The sequence below is a fragment of the Bemisia tabaci genome, chromosome 3 (genome assembly GCF_918797505.1).
Source record: "Bemisia tabaci chromosome 3, PGI_BMITA_v3".
Classification (NCBI taxonomy): Eukaryota; Metazoa; Arthropoda; class Insecta; order Hemiptera; family Aleyrodidae; genus Bemisia; species Bemisia tabaci.
In genome coordinates this window covers 50488574-50505953 of record NC_092795.1, presented here as the reverse complement: position 1 = coordinate 50505953, position 17380 = coordinate 50488574, and the positions used below count along the sequence as shown (strand labels likewise).

The 17380-nt window shown below is 35.8% G+C and overlaps 1 protein-coding gene across 1 annotated transcript; it reads right to left on the bottom strand.

Annotated features, from left to right (window-relative positions):
* Positions 1-5858: 5858 nt before the first annotated feature.
* On the bottom strand, positions 5859-16164 carry Dhod (dihydroorotate dehydrogenase 2). The gene is made up of 9 exons (XM_019041781.2): positions 15898-16164; positions 15109-15190; positions 13905-14114; positions 13082-13281; positions 12393-12587; positions 11636-11819; positions 10611-10764; positions 9173-9332; positions 5859-8449 (listed from the first exon to the last, which is right to left on the bottom strand). Exons 2-9 carry the CDS (start codon positions 15133-15135, stop codon positions 8398-8400), a joined length of 1182 nt encoding a protein of 393 aa, XP_018897326.2. The 5' UTR covers positions 15136-15190; positions 15898-16164; the 3' UTR covers positions 5859-8397.
* Between the last annotated feature and the right edge of the window lie 1216 nt (positions 16165-17380).

The following is a 17380-nucleotide window of genomic DNA, read 5'->3' as shown; positions in this document are numbered from 1 at the left end:
ATGAGTAAAAAATGAAATATCTCCGAAATTTTGAACGTCACGGTAGATCCGCAAAATCTCTTCTTTTAATAACTGGATCTATGGATATTACTTGTATTTACTTGAGAAACTTAATGTAACTGTTCTGGCAGTAGCTGTAAGTATCGATACATTTGGGTTGTACCTAATGCTGATTCGAAAAGTATTACCAAACTACTTAATTACAAGAAATCAGTTTAAACCAATGAGGATAGCCGTTTTAAAATGGTTTACTCTATGGAAGCCTTGATGATCTTCTCTTCATTTCTTAGTTCGCATAGTGTGACCGACGGAAAAGAAGTGTTCCAGTTCAAGAACCGTGTGTCTACGACGAAGCTAATGGCGTCCGTTTGATACACAATCCAAGATGCCAAAACCAAATTTATCGTGCCGTAAATAGATAAACAGCAAATGATGGTCCAGAATGCCCTGTAACATCCAAAGAATAGCATTGCGAAAAAAAAGTGAATCAGTCAAAACAATAAAGAAATGAATGGCATTTTTCGACCTTACATTTGAATGCTGCATCAAAAACAAAATTTAGGTATGTATCATGATCAGTAAAAAGATATCGTTCTGTATAATTCTGTAATTGGCATGAGGTAATTCTGGAGTGTTATAAATGCAGTGACGCAGCGTGCATTGCGATTCAGCGATGCAGCTGCCATTTAAACCTATTGAAAAGGATCGATGAGCGCTGGTGCTCGCAACGAACACCTGAATAATCGATTCTTTACTATACCTTCGAAAGGGGAGGTATCGATAATCAACCGTTCACGCCTCGCCACCAGAGTCAAGTGACATTTTGACGGTGAAGCTCTCAAACCACGTGTCTCGTTTGTTATTTATGGTTTGCTCTTCTGCAGATTTGCGAGAAAAGCTAAAAAATGAGGCCTGAATACGAATTTAGTCCCTATTTTACTATTACAACGTCTCCCCTATCCTCGGCTGTGTTGTTCACGAAGCCCTTGAGGCACCACTGCCAATACGAGTAACACAGACGGAACCGACACATCATGAAAATAGAGCTTGGGAAAAGAAGTGCGGTGATGACGGCGCAGAGATACAACTATTCGTACTTGGTGAATGTCCATATTGCATCTGCAAAATTGAAGGCGCGACGGCGCGAGGCGTAAACTCTCAATGCTATGCTCCGAGCTGCCCATGAAATAATAATCCACCCTATTTGAGTTTTTAAAAGTATGAAAAATCGACATTTTTCTTGAAGTTTTTCCAGAATTTGCTTGGCACAAACGTAAAAATACACAGGTGTTTTTAAAAATTAACGTCATAAGTGGTTCTTTATTTAAAAAAGCCCTACGCATTTTGGCTAGTTTTGGGCTCTTGAATTCAAGGTTCGCATAGGATTTTTTGCATCCTCCTGGTGAACTTTTAACCATCATGTAAGCATTTCAAATTTTCTCTCTGTTCTAAAAAGAATGCTGAGATGTTGTTTATGTGACGTCACTGGGTTACGAACCTTTCCGTCCAGTGTCTCCCTGGCTCCAAAACGTACTTCAAGCCGTGGATGGAGTTGTTTTCCAGGTATGTCATCAACCATTCACCGAATTTCAACCTCGTGTTTCTGTTCGCAAGATTTTTACGCATTATAAGAGCGACGCGACGATACAAATCCGGAGGAGCCTCAGATAAGTTTAAAAGAATACCTCAAAAAATCGAAAAATCCGTTTCCCAAGGAGTACGCCTTATAAGTTGCGATTTGATCGCAGAATGTATCGCGATCTTATCGACAATTTACTGCAATATTAACGGTTAAATATTGCGATAAAATGAAATTTCCTTGCATGAATTCGAAATAAAATTGCGATCCTATCGACGGCGATTTATCGCAATGTTATCAAACAAAAATCGTGATAAATTTAGGTGCGATTGAATAGTGATAAAATTGCGACAAGATTAAGGATACTCGCTGAGATGTTGATGATCCTTGAGATTTTATCGCTAAAAAACTGTAAAAAATTGCAACTTAATCTCAAAATATCGCGATATTTCCGTTGGAAAATGTCACTTGGGTAACCCGCTCCCGAAAAGCGTGTGAAAAAACTTAACAAACTTTTACACTTTGCTCACAGACATCTATCGTCACTCATGGTTTGTCACCGTGATAAATATCAATACCAATATTGTTACGCCCTAATGGTGGAACAATACTCGACAGTTATACGTCGCAACTTTTGTCAAAAAGCACGCAATAAAACGCATCAAAGAGTCGAATGTGGTTTATTCCAAATATGTGATTACCTAGTTGCGTGCTGTGCATATCTCTCGTAAATATAATTATATGTATTTATTTCCTTGTTTAATTTTTTTCTTTTTGCTTCTCACAAAAATCTGACTCTATTTTCTAATACACAATTTTTCAGGGTAGTTTGTAATTTAAGTTTGTTTAGCAAAATGACAATGCTCCCGTGAAAAAGTTCTTGTTGAAAAATGAAACAGCGCTAAATTAATGATAGGCTCTATTGATGATGTCCTCTAAGATTGATCGTATTCGAGCGACGACCAATGCAACCTCGTGCGTGCCACCGTGATTATAGCGCCCCTTAACTGCATGATCGTAACCGTTACCACAAGTGAGAAAAGCCCTGTCAAAGTAGGTATACCGATCGATGGTTGAAATGTCCGATGTTATTTGTCGTCAGATCATTATTTTGTGATCGGCGTAATCCTGATTTCAATGATAGCTGTTGTCACACGCACGCTACCGTGCCAAGCGAGAACGCCGTAAATCCATCAAAATTTTCCCTCGTTTTTCGGAACTTAATTAACACTTCATAAAATAAAAACTGTTTTACCCATGCACCTAAAATTTTCAAGTTAAGTTCTTGATAGTATTTGCAAGAGCATTCTGTAAAAACAATGCCCCAAAGTACACAAGTTTTTCTGCTATGATACATTGTTTCCAAAAAATATAAAATGGCGCTTACGCAGCACGGCAACACGGTCTGAGTGCACAATCTGGCAGAGAAAAAGAGAGCGCGCCCGCATAGACTTGGCAGTCAGCGCAGTGCTACCGTGCTAAGGAAGAACGCTGCATGAGCCCTCAGACGTTGCAATATTTCCTTCGATGAAAACCTGATTTACTGGGAATATTGTGAATGTTTTTCTTAAAATTTTCAGACAATTTTATTTGCAATTCAATCTGAAATATCTGACAATTTCAAAAAAAAAAAAAAAAAAAAATTCCAACTTTTTTTTTTCTTGGAGGATGACAATACTTCCTCTCTACCCTACTGGAGCGAGAAAGTAATATGTAGAACTTGCCTAAAAAATGTATGTTTCATGGGGAAAGCGGGGTAAGGGCGTTTTTCCTTAGAACGCTAGAGTGGGCCAACAACCACATCGAAACATTCGAATGCCTTTTTTCAATTTCCTCCTTTTTTGTAATCATGTTACTATTTTCAATTGAACACTTTCTCTTTGGCACGGGCAGGACAGCGCTTTCAATTTTAAAAGGATTGCGTCCTGCCAGTGTGTTATTTTTCTTCCTCAAAATGATTGTTGATTTATAGACACATAGAATATTTTGGGCAAAATTCACTTAAACTTTTCTCAAATTTCAAAAATAAGAGGCACCTTAATGCGCGTTGATGGCAGCGCAGAGATATAACTATTCATGCTTAGTGGATGTCCGTATTGTATCTGCAAAATTGAAGGCGTGATGGCGCGAAGTGTGATTTCGTAATGCTCTGCTCTAATGAAGTGTCGCTCAGACTCAGGAGAAAAACTAAATAACAAGGCCTGAGTACGTTTAGTCTCTATTTTACGCTTTTAACGTCTCTTCTATCTTTGGTTGTGTTGCTCACAAAGCCCTTGAGGCACCACTACAAATAACACAAACGGAAGCAACACACCATGAAAATAGAGCAAAGGGAAAGAAGTGCGTCGATGACGGCGCAGAGATACAACTATTCGTACTTGGTGGATGTCCATACGGCATCTGTAAAATTGAAGGCGCGACGCCGCGGCGCGAGGCGTAAACTCGCAATGCTCCGCTTCAAGCTGCCCATAAAATATCGCTCCGATTCGGGAGGAAAGAGAGAAGATGAGGCCCGATTAAGCCCCTCCAATTTTCGGCTACGTTGCCACTCGATGTTTTTCTTCTTCTTTTTTTAGTTTGATGTCTGATTGTTCTTTTACGATGTACTTGTTGAATTATATCTAAAGCACCTATAAACCGGTTCTCATGTTTTATTTTATTTCAGGGTTTTCTTTTAAGAATATACGTACAGTTTTTCTGAGGAGTTTCCGGGAATTTTTCGAAATGATCTCAAATAAAATCATCGAAAATTTCTACGCGATTTCGTGTGTCCTTTTTTCTTTTTATTAAACCCAAATTAATTTTACGAGGTTGGAGTTTCTAAATCGTTGCAATTGGGATTCAAATTTTCTCTTATTTTATCATTTGTAATCACCGGGCAAAGAATCAGAAGCGCCTAACTGATTTCAAACAGAATCAAATACAATTTTCACCTGATATTTTCGTTCATTCTATTTTCTTTATTATTTAAATTAAAAAAAAAAAAAAAAAAATTAAACATCGTCCAAATTTCTGAATTCCTGCGATAATATACAGGATTGCAAAATCTCTATAATCTTATGATTCTAGGATTGCAAGCTTGTGGTGTGCACTATTCGGAAATTGTGCACACTAGGGTAAGTTCGATACCAAGAAAATACGACAATTCGTCACCTTCCAGGCAAAGTATTACAAGTGCCATGCGACGTTTAAAAATTTCCGCCGCCATTTTATTTTTTTACAGAGAAATTGTTCAACGAAGCTGTCCGAAAATTTCACTGAATTTTCTTTGTGCTGCCGATAAAATTTAGTGAAATTTCCAAACAGATTCAACCAACAATTTCTCAGTAAAGAAATAAAATGGTGGCGGAAATTTTTAAACGTCGCATGGCGCTTGTGATACTTTGCCTGGAAGGTGACGAATTCAACGACTTGAGCGCCCACCGTGGGGTATACGTGTAGTGCATGAAGTATCCTGCAGACTTGTATGGCGCCTTACTATGCGTTGCGCCGCGCCAGCGCTGGTTGTGCGCACAGTGCTGTACGCGCGGTGCATGAAGTATCCTGCGGTCTTGTAAGGCGCTACCTACTATGCGTGCCGAGCCGTGCGCGCCAGCCGCCGCCGCGCTGCGCTGGCCGCACTGTGTTTGATGTGATTTTTCAAACTTGCAGCATCAACGGTTTTCCACTTATGATTTTGAAGTTTTTGTAAAGTTTGTGGAATTATTGTCATTTCAAATGATAAAGCATTACAAAAAACCAGTGTAGTGGCGTGATCATTAGGACTGCGTTTTATTATTCATAACTACAATTACTGGCTCATCTGTAAAAACTCTCGTGTGCAGAAGGATTGTATGTATGTACCATTAGTTTCCCTATGCACATAAGTGTTTTTACCGATGGACCAGAAATTATACTTCCTAATTGCAAAATTTAGTCCAATTGATTCAGTTGTAATACGATTTTAAATAATGATTATTTTCTAATTCTGTGGCTTGTTGGCCCTCTGTGATGTAGTGGTCGTAGTGCTGACCCTAAAACCCAGAAGTTCTGAGTTTGATTGCCTAGCAGGTGACCTGAGAATGATGATCTAAAATAAGGAACTGTGGACTTAATTACAAAACTCGCCCCGCAAGTCTTCTTGAAATTGGTAAAAAAAAAGGACAAGATGAGAAAAGAAAAAGGGAAAAATCACATTTTTTTCCAATATTGGTTATTCTAGATGAGAAAAATTAAGTGCAAATGGTGGGATTCTTCTTGTGTTCAGACGATTTAATTTGAAAAAATGAAACACAGAACAGTCAAAAAGTAACAATCAAGAGCTTTATTCAGAGATGGTAATAGATGACTGGTGAGATAATTTTATGATTCTCGATTGACAAGGTGGTTTCTATTTAATATTATACCTGAGAGCAGCTAACATTTAATTTTTTTTTTTTAAAAAAAAGAAAAGAAAGATGGCATTGATTGCTTCTGTCATGAGAAGTGTAAGAAAAATAATTCTGATGGTCACCATTCTTTGCTGGAAAGTAACATTTTTTTGGAAACAAATTCTCACGGTGAAACTTTTTAGTGCCATCATAGACACTTAGATAGCCATGACTTCAAATTAAATGAGATTTGCTGATTGGCATCTTTTTGAGCATTTGACAATGATTTCTTATGATAATTCTACAATACGAATACGTTTGCTTCTTTTCAACTTGAGCCTGTCAGAGGTGTATACATAAAATCATAATAAAATAAACAATTGATAGAAAAAAAAATTCTTTTAACTGACTGGTTGGCACTTGATTGAATGTTTCACAATGATTTAATTGTGTAAAAAACTGAAAAAAGATTAAAAGGCATGACAAATTTCATTGTTCTTAGACAGAGAAACCTCGGCGTAACATCAGAAAAAAACATTACATTTGTGAATGATTTTTCCTGAATACAACCGAAATGCACGAAGTAAAATGAGTAAAATAAATGAGCAATCTAAAATCATACAAAAATCTAAAATCATATTGCAAGAAAAAAAACCGCTAAAAATTGAAGTATTTCTTGACTTACTGCAAGAGAAGAGACTTGCAATTTTTGAAAAAAATCTTCCTCTTCAGTGATGTAATCCTAATCTTATCAGAGATATTTTTTTAAATACTTGACGAGAGAGGCAAAAGTATGTGGTAGTACAGTACAAGAGTTCTAAGTTTCAGAGAATTGATTGAGCATACATTTATGTGAAATCTGAATCTAAAAACTCTTAATGGTTACTACTCACACTTAAAATAATGCTGGCATAAACTTATTCTACTTCTTCCTTGCTATAATCTATTGATTACCATTAACATTTGATTGAAGCTAAAAAAGCATGTACAACAGCTTAATTACTAACTAAAACCAGCTTATAGCTTCATTACTACAGTATTCTCTTGCTATAATGACACTAATTATAAAGAAAATCTCTTATGTGCGAAGGAATCGCCCTTTCCCTTGCCGATTTGTTACAGCAAGAGAGTACTGTAGTTGTTACAGTTATCTCAATTGTTTCATACTGTACTGCAGCATATTTAGAACAGTTTCAGAAACTGTTATAATTTTGATAAAGAAATACAAACACAGTTTGCTTTTAATTGGAGACAACTGTGAAAACGATAGATATCCTGCAAATAACCGAAAAAAATGCCAAAACAAGGCCTTACTATATTCTCAAAGAATGTACCTGAACATGGAGCTTCAAAATAATCTTAATAATACTACGGAAACAATAATACTTTTAATTTGACTTTATCAAAAAGACAAACTTGACTAAAGGATAAAAAGGCACCGCAGGAGTAAAATATATCTAAATTCAATTATTTACTCAGAGATTCATTATTTGTGAACAATTTTACATTAAGAATTAATGCATCTATGGAGAATTTTAAAAGGTGGCAGCAATTTGTCCTTCTTGTCATCCACTCATGTTTGGTGATAGGATGAATTCCACATTTAGGGCAAAAGAAAATAAAAGAGAAAAAAATGAAAACATTAAAGCTTAAGTATACTATATATGTTAAAGTAGAAAATTTTGGGACAAAATTTTGATGAAGATTAGTCTCAACGGGGTCTTTACTTATTTGTTGCTAAACTTGAGTTGCAGCGTCAAGAAGAATATGATTAGACTTATGCCAATAGAATTATTATTCGATGGGGCAAGGGGAGAAGAGGCTGATTAAAATCTGACGGTCAAGTACACACAATACTTTCTGAAAAGAAATTTGCAAAACTGGGTATTGCTGACCCATTTATGAATTAAAATTTTAGGAGAAAGTTTCAGGAAAGCTTCAAAGGCCGTGAATCTTAAAAAATAAAGATGTTTTAAAATCTTAAGTAAGCATATCACTTCTGTCTTGATGATAAAATTGGCGCAGAATTAAATGAATTATGTAAAGTTGAGCAGGGAAGGATACCAGATACAAAATTACCACTCTCCACCTTGTCTTTGTCCACTTTAATTGTGTCATCAAGCACAAGGGAGGTTCCTTTTTTCCACATCCTTTTTGTTAAAAATTAAAAAAAAAAAAATATTTGAAAAAATGCTCAAGATTCAAATGTAAGATATAATGTGGACAATATCGACAGTATGGTTACTTCAGAAATCATTTGTAGTGATGCTCTAAATATAAATCTATTACCCGATTTCAGTAAAAGTACTATGAAGCGAAGAGTTCTTTTCCACTTGACATGATCAAGATCCTGAGACATCAGAGTTTGCCTGTCAGGTCGGTGTGACGAGTGATGATGTTTAAAAACTATTCTTAATTTGTGATATTATATAGTAGGTGTTCAAAGTATCGGAGTAAAGTCTTAGATTATCACCTTGCATCTTTTCCAACAGCTTCGGCGACAGATTTAAAGCCATCTCTCCTGGTAAAGAAAAATAATATTTTTGAGCAATGCAACAGAGTACAAATGTACAAATAAAATAAATAATTTATATGCTGGAGAGCATGTGCCTTTAATGAGTCTGTTTTAATTAGTAGATAACGCATGAAATGTGGTCGTTACCGAATTTCATTTCCTTAAAATAACGATAGACGCACTAGCAGAGTCTGATAAGACTATGCGCCAAGCAGATCCAAATTGTGATGGATGTTAGGGATGTAGAGAATTCTTAGTCCTCCCATTTTTCGAATTTACCTTACCATTTTAAAAAAATATTTTTCTTCAAAAATTTCCAAATCCATAATTTTCACCTTGAATTTGAGGATGATGTAGAACTTGTCTCTGGCGCATGCCGCTTTCTCATTTTTAAAACCTGTTTTCAATGGTGAGATATTATTAAGAGAGATTCGTATTATGCAAAACAAAAGATGTTTATATTATTTCTTACTGCTTGAATGCTACTGCGAATGAAAGGTAGGCACGTAAGAGGGAGGTGAGTATAAAATATTCACGATTTTGCCGCAATTCTCAAATCAAATTTGAACAAGTATTGCTCATTGGAAAGCTGAGAGTATGTATTTAAAGTGTAACGCTGATTCAGTTTTTCCCCCAGCATTGAAGGTTCTTGAGAAAAAAAAAGAGGTAAACTTAATGCAAAATCCACCCTAATGGTTGAAGTTGTTTGTGAGTAAAAACTGAAAATACCTTAAGCATTCATCTAATTCTCTCTTTATTTTGGTGACAACCGGGGGGCCATGGTACACCAGCGTAGAATAAATTTGCACCAAACTAGCACCAGCTTTGATTTTTTCATATGCATCTTGACCAGAAGATATTCCGCCAACACCAACAATTGGAACTTTCCCTAAGAAAACACAACATCAATGAGTCAGTTTTATGAGACACACGGCAATAAAATTTATTTTCATTATTTTTTTGATATTCCAGACAAGGTACCTCTTTGCTAAAATTTACAGTGGTACCTTGATTCTTCAACGCAGCAATGAACCACTGTCAACATTGAATTTTTAGGGGAGACAAGGCAGTGATAGCATAACTGCTTTAAGCCGTTTCTATTATATTGGGTTTTCAGTATTAGAAGATCGTGTCAAAAATTGCTAGATAGTTAACAAATCAACCAGAGTAAAGAACTAGTAAAAAAATGAACTGGACTTAATACCAGATTTTTCAAACAATAAAATTTTCAAGATAAAAAATAAAGAAAAAAAAAAAATACAACTGTGTTAATGAATGAGATGACTACTGTGTGTAATTACAAATTTTGAGTGGAAAATTTGGAAAACATTAGTAACATATCCATGCCTAAAGTCAGAAACTATAAATCTTCCTTATGATGTTTCAAAGCTATCTTATTTTATTTTGTCATAGGGAAACAAGCCACCTTTATAACTTGAAACTTACACAGAGCATTCTACTGACAGAGAACTAGGGTCAAGGAAGTTTCCAAGAAATTACATTGACTAATTCCCAAAGAGAAAATAAAGTATGACAAGAAGTCTCCAATGTCGTGAACAGAAAATGGTTCCTCCTTTTGCCCATTGATGGTAATGGGAAAGTCGATAAGGAAATTGTTTGAGTCCTTGAAAAAAATTATTTCTACTTATTTCTTTGAGCCAATTATTACAATAAATTGAACTGGTCCAAATACAATCAGCCTTATTGCAGACGTTGTCTATCTCTTCTCATGATTTAAATATTTAACCAAAAAAATGAGCAACATTCTGATTTGGAATCTTGTGAGTGCATTCTTCATAATCTTGGGTTTTTAAGAATGTTTCAACGTGTGATGTTGCTAAATTTTCTTGCAAAAGCATAGCGCAAGAGAGACAATTAGGCAATTTGAAATACAGCTGGGCTGATTCTGTTAAGACTGTCAAGGTCAAGTTAGCTTGCTGATATTTAGCAAGAAAACTTTCCATTACTTTCATACCTCATTTTTTTCCTCTTTTCATTTATTTTAGGAACTACAAAATAAAAAAGTATGAGTAATTAGAGAAAGATCAAGTCTTCCTTTGGACTGTAAGAAAAATCATTTATCAACATCCATACAGTTTTTTTTTCTTAAACAAATTTTTGGGTCAAAAGACAAGGAGACTTAGTTCAAACTAAAACTCTGACTCACCTTTGGTCAACTTGTAGAATGTTTTGATTAAACTTGTTGACATATTTGCAATTGGCTTGCCACTTAATCCTCCCGTCTCTTCTACGTGATCACCATTGAGTGTGGCTGGCCTTTGAATGCTTGTATTGGATATTATTAAACCATCTACTTTACACTAAAAATAAGAATGAAACTTTAACATAAGATTATCTAATAATGGCATCATTTGGGAAATAAAAGAATTTATCCGAATTTAACTGTGATTTTAAGAGGATTTTGCCTTTTTACATATTGTTTTTAATTTTTTGGACTGATTTTGATGGAATGTAGCACACAAGACATACAGCCGACTGACTGACTGAGTGGACTTCCTTTCAATAAAATGGAACAAAAATCATGCTCAGCATATCAGAAATGTTTAAACTTCACTCTTTAGAGCTCGATCTGCATTGTTCTTTTCAAAATTACCAATGCTTGAACAAGTAATAGCTTCATTTCAGAATTTGGTGTATTAAAATTCTCAAATTTTTTGAAGAACACCAAACAAACCAATGCATCCTAAAATGCTGGTGGGCGTTTTCCTTTAAAATGATTGTGGTTATTTAAAAAAAAAGAAAAAAGAGGGAAAAAGAGAAGAAAAAATAAAAAAAAAAAAAACAGTGGGGAAGCTCTAATATGTTTGTATTTTTTTTCTATGTGGGCACATTATGAAGTTTTCCAAAGAAGATATGCAACATTGAGTGAAAGAACTCGCCTCCCCAAAATTTCAACTATCAATTTTGAGAAAAGTACAATACCGTTAGAAAAATAAATTATAAAAAAACAATTATCGTCCTCCGCCCTTTGATATCAGAAGCATTGAATAAAGGTTTAACAGATAAATGTATTCTGAATATGTGAGGCCCTTATCCGCCATCTTGTTGTTGAGCCGGTGCGCCATTGAAACGCATTTCCACTAGTATGCTGGAATTCTACAGGCAGGTTGAAATCAAAAAGCGCTCCCTATTGACTGAGCATTTAAAAACAACACTACATGAAAAATTTACCTTAGGGTCATTGATAACATCTACAATATCTTTGCATTCATCATATGAAAGATCTGCTGATAGTTTCAAGAGTAATGGTGGATGTGGTAGAAAAGCTAGATTATTGCGAGTTGTAACAACTTCCTGTAAGAGTTGCTTCAAATTTGATTTACTCTGCCAGTTTCTCAAGCCTGGAGTGTTGGGACTGTGGAAATAATAAAATAAAATTTTTGTCAATTAAAAAAATTGTCAGTAGTGTACATCATTGTGATTTGATAATGAATTACCTTCCGGGGTAGGAATGGAGTAATACTATGCTCAGAGGCTTTGATTCTCTGTATCTGCTATTTAAAAAGTATCTGATCTATACCTTGAAATTTTTAAGAGCCTGCTTAACTAGTAGGCGTTATTTATGAGAACAAAATTTATGTTGGGTGTAAGTTTCTTACTGTATCAAAAGTTTAACAAACTACAAAGGTACATAATCTCTCAATATCTTCAACAACCGAGTTTATAAATTAATGTCATTTTGCAAAATTGAAGTATTTGATCAAGTAATAATAAAAACCATTACACAGATAGTTTTAGTGTACTGAAGGTTATGATATGTAGTGGGAATTTTAGTTTTTTGTGGCTTTCTATGATGTCTGGAGGAAAATAAGACATGAGAAAAGTTATCTTTGATTTGCCTAATTTAAGAGGTTGAACCGCCAGAATATTACTTCATGACAAGAGGAGGAAACATATAATCAAAACATTGCGTCAGAAGACATCTTACCTTGATACATTTATAACTAGATAGTCTGCAACTTCTCCAAATTTTTGAACGCCAAGGACATAATCAGAAATTAGGCTTTCTGAAGTTTTGTTTTTACCAAGGTTAACGCCAAGACAACCACGAGATTTACTATTTGCCTTGAATTCTAGGATTCTTTTGTAGACAGTTTCATGGCCCTCGCTATTAAATCCATACCTGATATAAACAAAAGTAAGAAGATAACAATATTACACTGCAATACAACAATGATTTAATTGAATTGCGCTGCAGAAAATGTTTAAGGAACGCTACAAAAATACCAACAAACTCAATGTAAACAAATGATGCACCTTAATTTTTTCTCCCGAGCAAGATGACAAAAATTTGTGCGAGGTGTTCCAGATGAAGAAAACGTAGTTACACAGACCCCTTTTGTTTCCTGGAGTTCGCTTTCTAAAATATATTGTTCTTGATGGAGGGAGCAGCAAGTAGACAATAAAACGTCCAAGTTTCATAAAAATATTTTTCGGAAATTGATCATCCTTGTCACTAAACAAAATCATCAGTATACTGTAAAGACAATCATACTCAATACAACGCAGTCCAAGTGTTCAGTATGTGGAGCAGTAGTTTTTCTTAACTCTTTGAAAGATTAAAAGAGAAGAATAAAGTGAAAACAGCTATTACTTAGTCCTCGATTCAAGTCTCACCTATTTATGATTGCTTCATCTACAGCCAGACGAAATACCCGAGGTTTCTCATTTCCTGGTTGGGGCAAAGGTGTAACAGACCCAACTTCAACAATGCCAAATCCTATGTCAAACAGTCCTTGAATAGCGTCACCTTGTTTGTCAAAGCCAGCCGCTATACCCACAGGATTGTGGAATGTCAAATTCCACACACCCGTTACCTGCAATTTTATAAATATACCTATTTTAACAGAGGCTCAAACTAACATCAGGGATATAAAAGTATCTTTGTTTAATTTTTTTTACTTTTTTTAAGAAAAAGAAAAATAGAGTGAATAATATCCAAAGCCAGTCACTAACACTGCATCTTGGCCACAGCTATTCAAGGCATAGAATAGACTTAAGGTAATATTTGGGTTTAAATTTTAAAAGGATGGATGAAAAAAAAGAGGTCAATAAGGAGCAAAATTAATTTAATATCAAATTGAAGGAACAATAGCTGACATACCTGACATCTTTCTGTCAAAAAGTTTTATGCATCTAGTTGTGACTGTTCTAATCACAAGATTAGTCTATAATGGAAGGGCGATAGAGGGTGCTAAATGCAAACTGAAACATTTCATTTCCAATTGTATGAGGGAAAATGAGAGTTAAGTAATTTTCTTAATAAGTTTCTCTTAAAAAATCTTAAGAGAGTTGTGATGTTGATAATTTGATATTTTGGTGAACATTTTAAGTAGGGTCTCCAGTAAGAACAATGAACACCGTAAAAACAATTAGTATTGCCAATATTTAACAGTAAAGGCCTAAGGTTTCCTTATCAAAAAATAGAAATCATATTTACCAGAGAAGGTGGGTCAACAAATTTTGACTTTGGAATGAGTCCATATTTCAAGGCTTTGATTGTTAAATTGTGCGCAGTTTCAGGAGAGACTTTGTGCATTAAAGGTACAATGAAGTTTTCATAATACTTTTCATTCTCATTGTAGATGTTGAGAGCAGAAAAAGTGGTGAATCCGCCAGTTGAAACAATGGCAAGGGCTCTTAATTTTTCCTGTGAAGTAAAATTAGACACATTTGAACGAATGTGGATTTAAAGGTATTACCATGTTAATTTTAAGATACTACCTTGAACATAGGTACAAAATAGGGTGAACAAAATTTTACATTCTGATGATGCTGGAGTCTTCGTCGTTATGAGTGCAGTCAAAAGATTGCTAAATATTAGTAGCTTATACTTGATTTTGTTACGAAAAGAAACAAAAATGAATCTGAGTATGAAAAGAGCAATTTGTGCCGTCAAAGGGCCATTGATTCAGCAAAAGTTTTGACTTGCGTTTTCCAGAATCTAGAGCCTAAACTCAATTTAAGTAGGTACAAGCTTAAAACGAAACGACAATTTTTTTCTATGAGAAGATAGGTTTTTTTTTTTTTTTTTTTTTTTGAGAGCCTGCGCACTCTAGGTATAGTTCATTGGCCTTAATCGTGTAGACAAACAGCCACCGCTAAATGATGGGAAGATTACAACAACAGTAGAAACAGAAGTACAAAGGAAGAAACGAAGGAAGAAACGAAGAGAAACATCCATGCCACTCCACGGTGACAAGATCTGAGACCATCAAATCTTGCCACCGAGGCCAGGATTCGAACCCGGGACATCTAGGTCTGTGATCAGTTGCGCTAACCACTGGACCAACCGATGTCGGTAGAAGATAGGTTGACTTCTGGACTGCTCTACCACGTGTAAACAAAAACCGCGGAAATTCACCACAGATTTTGAACATTCTTTTCAGACAGGACATTTCATAAGAAGAGATCTTACTTACTTAGGCATGTAAGTTCATCTCTTATTCTATCAAGATACATGCTCTCCGGTACTTATCCTGAGAAAACAAATCATGTGGTATGGAAGTTGCCAAGTTCTAGGGTAATGTGTCCCAGGAAATCTGAAAAAGCTTGAATGGAGAGCCACCATTCTTCCCTCCTGGTGCTGAGGGATCATTTAAACCTGGGATTATGAAGCTATTATGATCTTAAAAGGAACTTACAAAAATAATCCTTCCTCGACTTGCCATGTTGAACAATGAGAAAACGGTTCATAAAAAAACTTGAGACGGGAAAAGTTTGAATCTAAAAAGAAGACAAAAAATAAGATGATTCAGTAATGAGGGAAAGGTGGTCAAATAAAATGTGCTTTCCAGCTCTTCTGTTTCTGCAAATTTGTCAAAATTGTAAAGACTGATGAGCATTGTTTAAATAGACATGAGTTGTCAAAAGTGCAAATTTTCAATTTTGATAAGATTGCCATGAGTTAATAAAAATTCAAACTAAAGGCGTCACTGAATGTGACAAATAAATCTTTAAAATGTTGCTATACTGCTGAAAGGGTTGACAGATAAAACACATATAAAATTCGCTGGAAGTGCCACTTTGGCAGAATTATTTCCAAGGCAACAATGGTAATGTTGTTTCCATCAGGATAGAGCTTCAAATAGGCAGAAACTGTAAGGAGAGGCAATGATAACAAGAAAGAATATTTCATGATGCTTACCCCATGAGTAAATTTAGTCAAGTTCAGGAGCAATTAGAGTACCAAAAGGTACAGTGTAGCCATAAACAAAGTCCGATCCAAAATGGTGCGTAAATGGTTGCCGTTAATAGGTAAGATTATTTGGAACAAAAACAAATATTTTTTTCTGGGCAATCGCTCACAACACTTACTTAGAACAGAGTCTTGGGGATGCAATGTTTCTATTGATTGGGGAGAAAATTTGAACCTACTCACCCAAATAATTTTTGTGGGTTTGGGTGATAAGCTAGATAAATTAGTTACTTACCCTCTGAGATAGCGATGAGAATTAATTCCTCAAATTTTTCCAACCATGCAGATCTGAGAGAGCGTCAAGAATAAAACATCAACATGCGTGGAGGGTATAATTCCTTTCTTGGTTACAGGCTGGGGTAGTCTATCAGGACACACATTATTTCTTGAAAAAAATGAATTCAATGCTTAAAAAACTAGAGTTCTCAAAATAAAATAAAATATTGAAAATTACAAAGAGACAGATGGACCGGGGTGCGAATAGGTTATGTTGATTGTTGATGTTGTGATACCGGAAACGGAAGTCTGAGAAAAGGCGGGAATGCGAGGAAGGCGGGAACGCGAAGAAGGCGGGATTAAATTCAAATTTTAGCGCCAAAGTTTAAATTTGCGGGTGACCATTTTGCGAGCGTCAGTTCTCAACAGGCTTTGTTCTCGCTTATTTTAGGTCGTTTAAAGTCGGAGACTGCGAGTTTCCGTACAGAATCGACTCTGAGGAATTCAAGTTTCACTGTCCCGACCCCCGCCCTCGCCCCTCTCGGGGAGTAAAAGGGGGGGGGGGGGGTCGTGACTTTACAAGATGGGGTTCCCCTCAGTATTTTAAAATTATTTTATCGAAGTTAAAGAGCACAGCATATACTTTACCCTAAATCGATACCGAGAAATCCACCATGTTATCTCAGGCAATCGACCGCGGAGAATTTGAATTGGACGGTCCCGAAGCCCTCCGAACATTTTCTGATGAAATACAGAGGATTCACAATTTATAAATTACTACATAAACTTAAAACTTTTTGGAAAAACCGATTACTATCGGATAGTAATCGGTTTTTCCAAAAAGTTTTAAGTTTATGTAGTAATTTGTGTATAGTGCCGATAAAATTTTACAAACCGTGAAGTATGCAACAACATAGTGATTCACAATTTCCCTTGTGGCACATCAGAAAATGATCGAGGGCTGCGAGATCATCCGATTCGAATTTCTGGTGGTCAATCACCTAAAAAAACATATTTTTTCTGAGCCTCTCCAGCAGTGTGGCTATATTGAATTTTGGGGAGGGGGGGGGGGCTGTTCTCCACCGCTATAGGGCGTCAATATTTCGAACAGGAGTGGTTTGATTTTATGAATTTCTTGGTAGCAATTTGGTGGACATTTTTCCGTATGCTCTCTGAGTTTGATGGAATAACTTTAAAATTTTGAAGGGAGCCCCAACTTTTAAAGTCACGAGTGCCAACTCCTTGAAGGACTGTGGGAGGAGAGGGTACTTTGGTGGTTAGGCATCGCCAGAGAAAAATAAAGAGCCTCCACTGACCTCTTGGTGAAAGGTAGAAACTTTTACTTTTGGGGACTGAACACTTTTTTATGGGCAATCATAAGGGAGCAACAGTCATCACCCTTTTTTGGACTGTTGAGGTACCACCTAGTAGGATGACGAGCTTCGAGTGGCGTAATGAGCCAAACTTTGGTTTATATCACTTCTGTTGTTAACTTTATCGGC

Coding starts and splice junctions, on each gene's coding strand:
- Dhod (XM_019041781.2), bottom strand. CDS start 15,135: ATGGCAAGTCGAGGAAGGATTATTTTT. Junction 14,115..15,108: donor GTCGAGGAAGGATTATTTTT/GTAAGTTCCTTT, acceptor TTTACTTCACAG/GAAAAATTAAGAGCCCTTGC. Junction 13,282..13,904: donor TTGTTGACCCACCTTCTCTG/GTAAATATGATT, acceptor ATAAAATTGCAG/GTAACGGGTGTGTGGAATTT.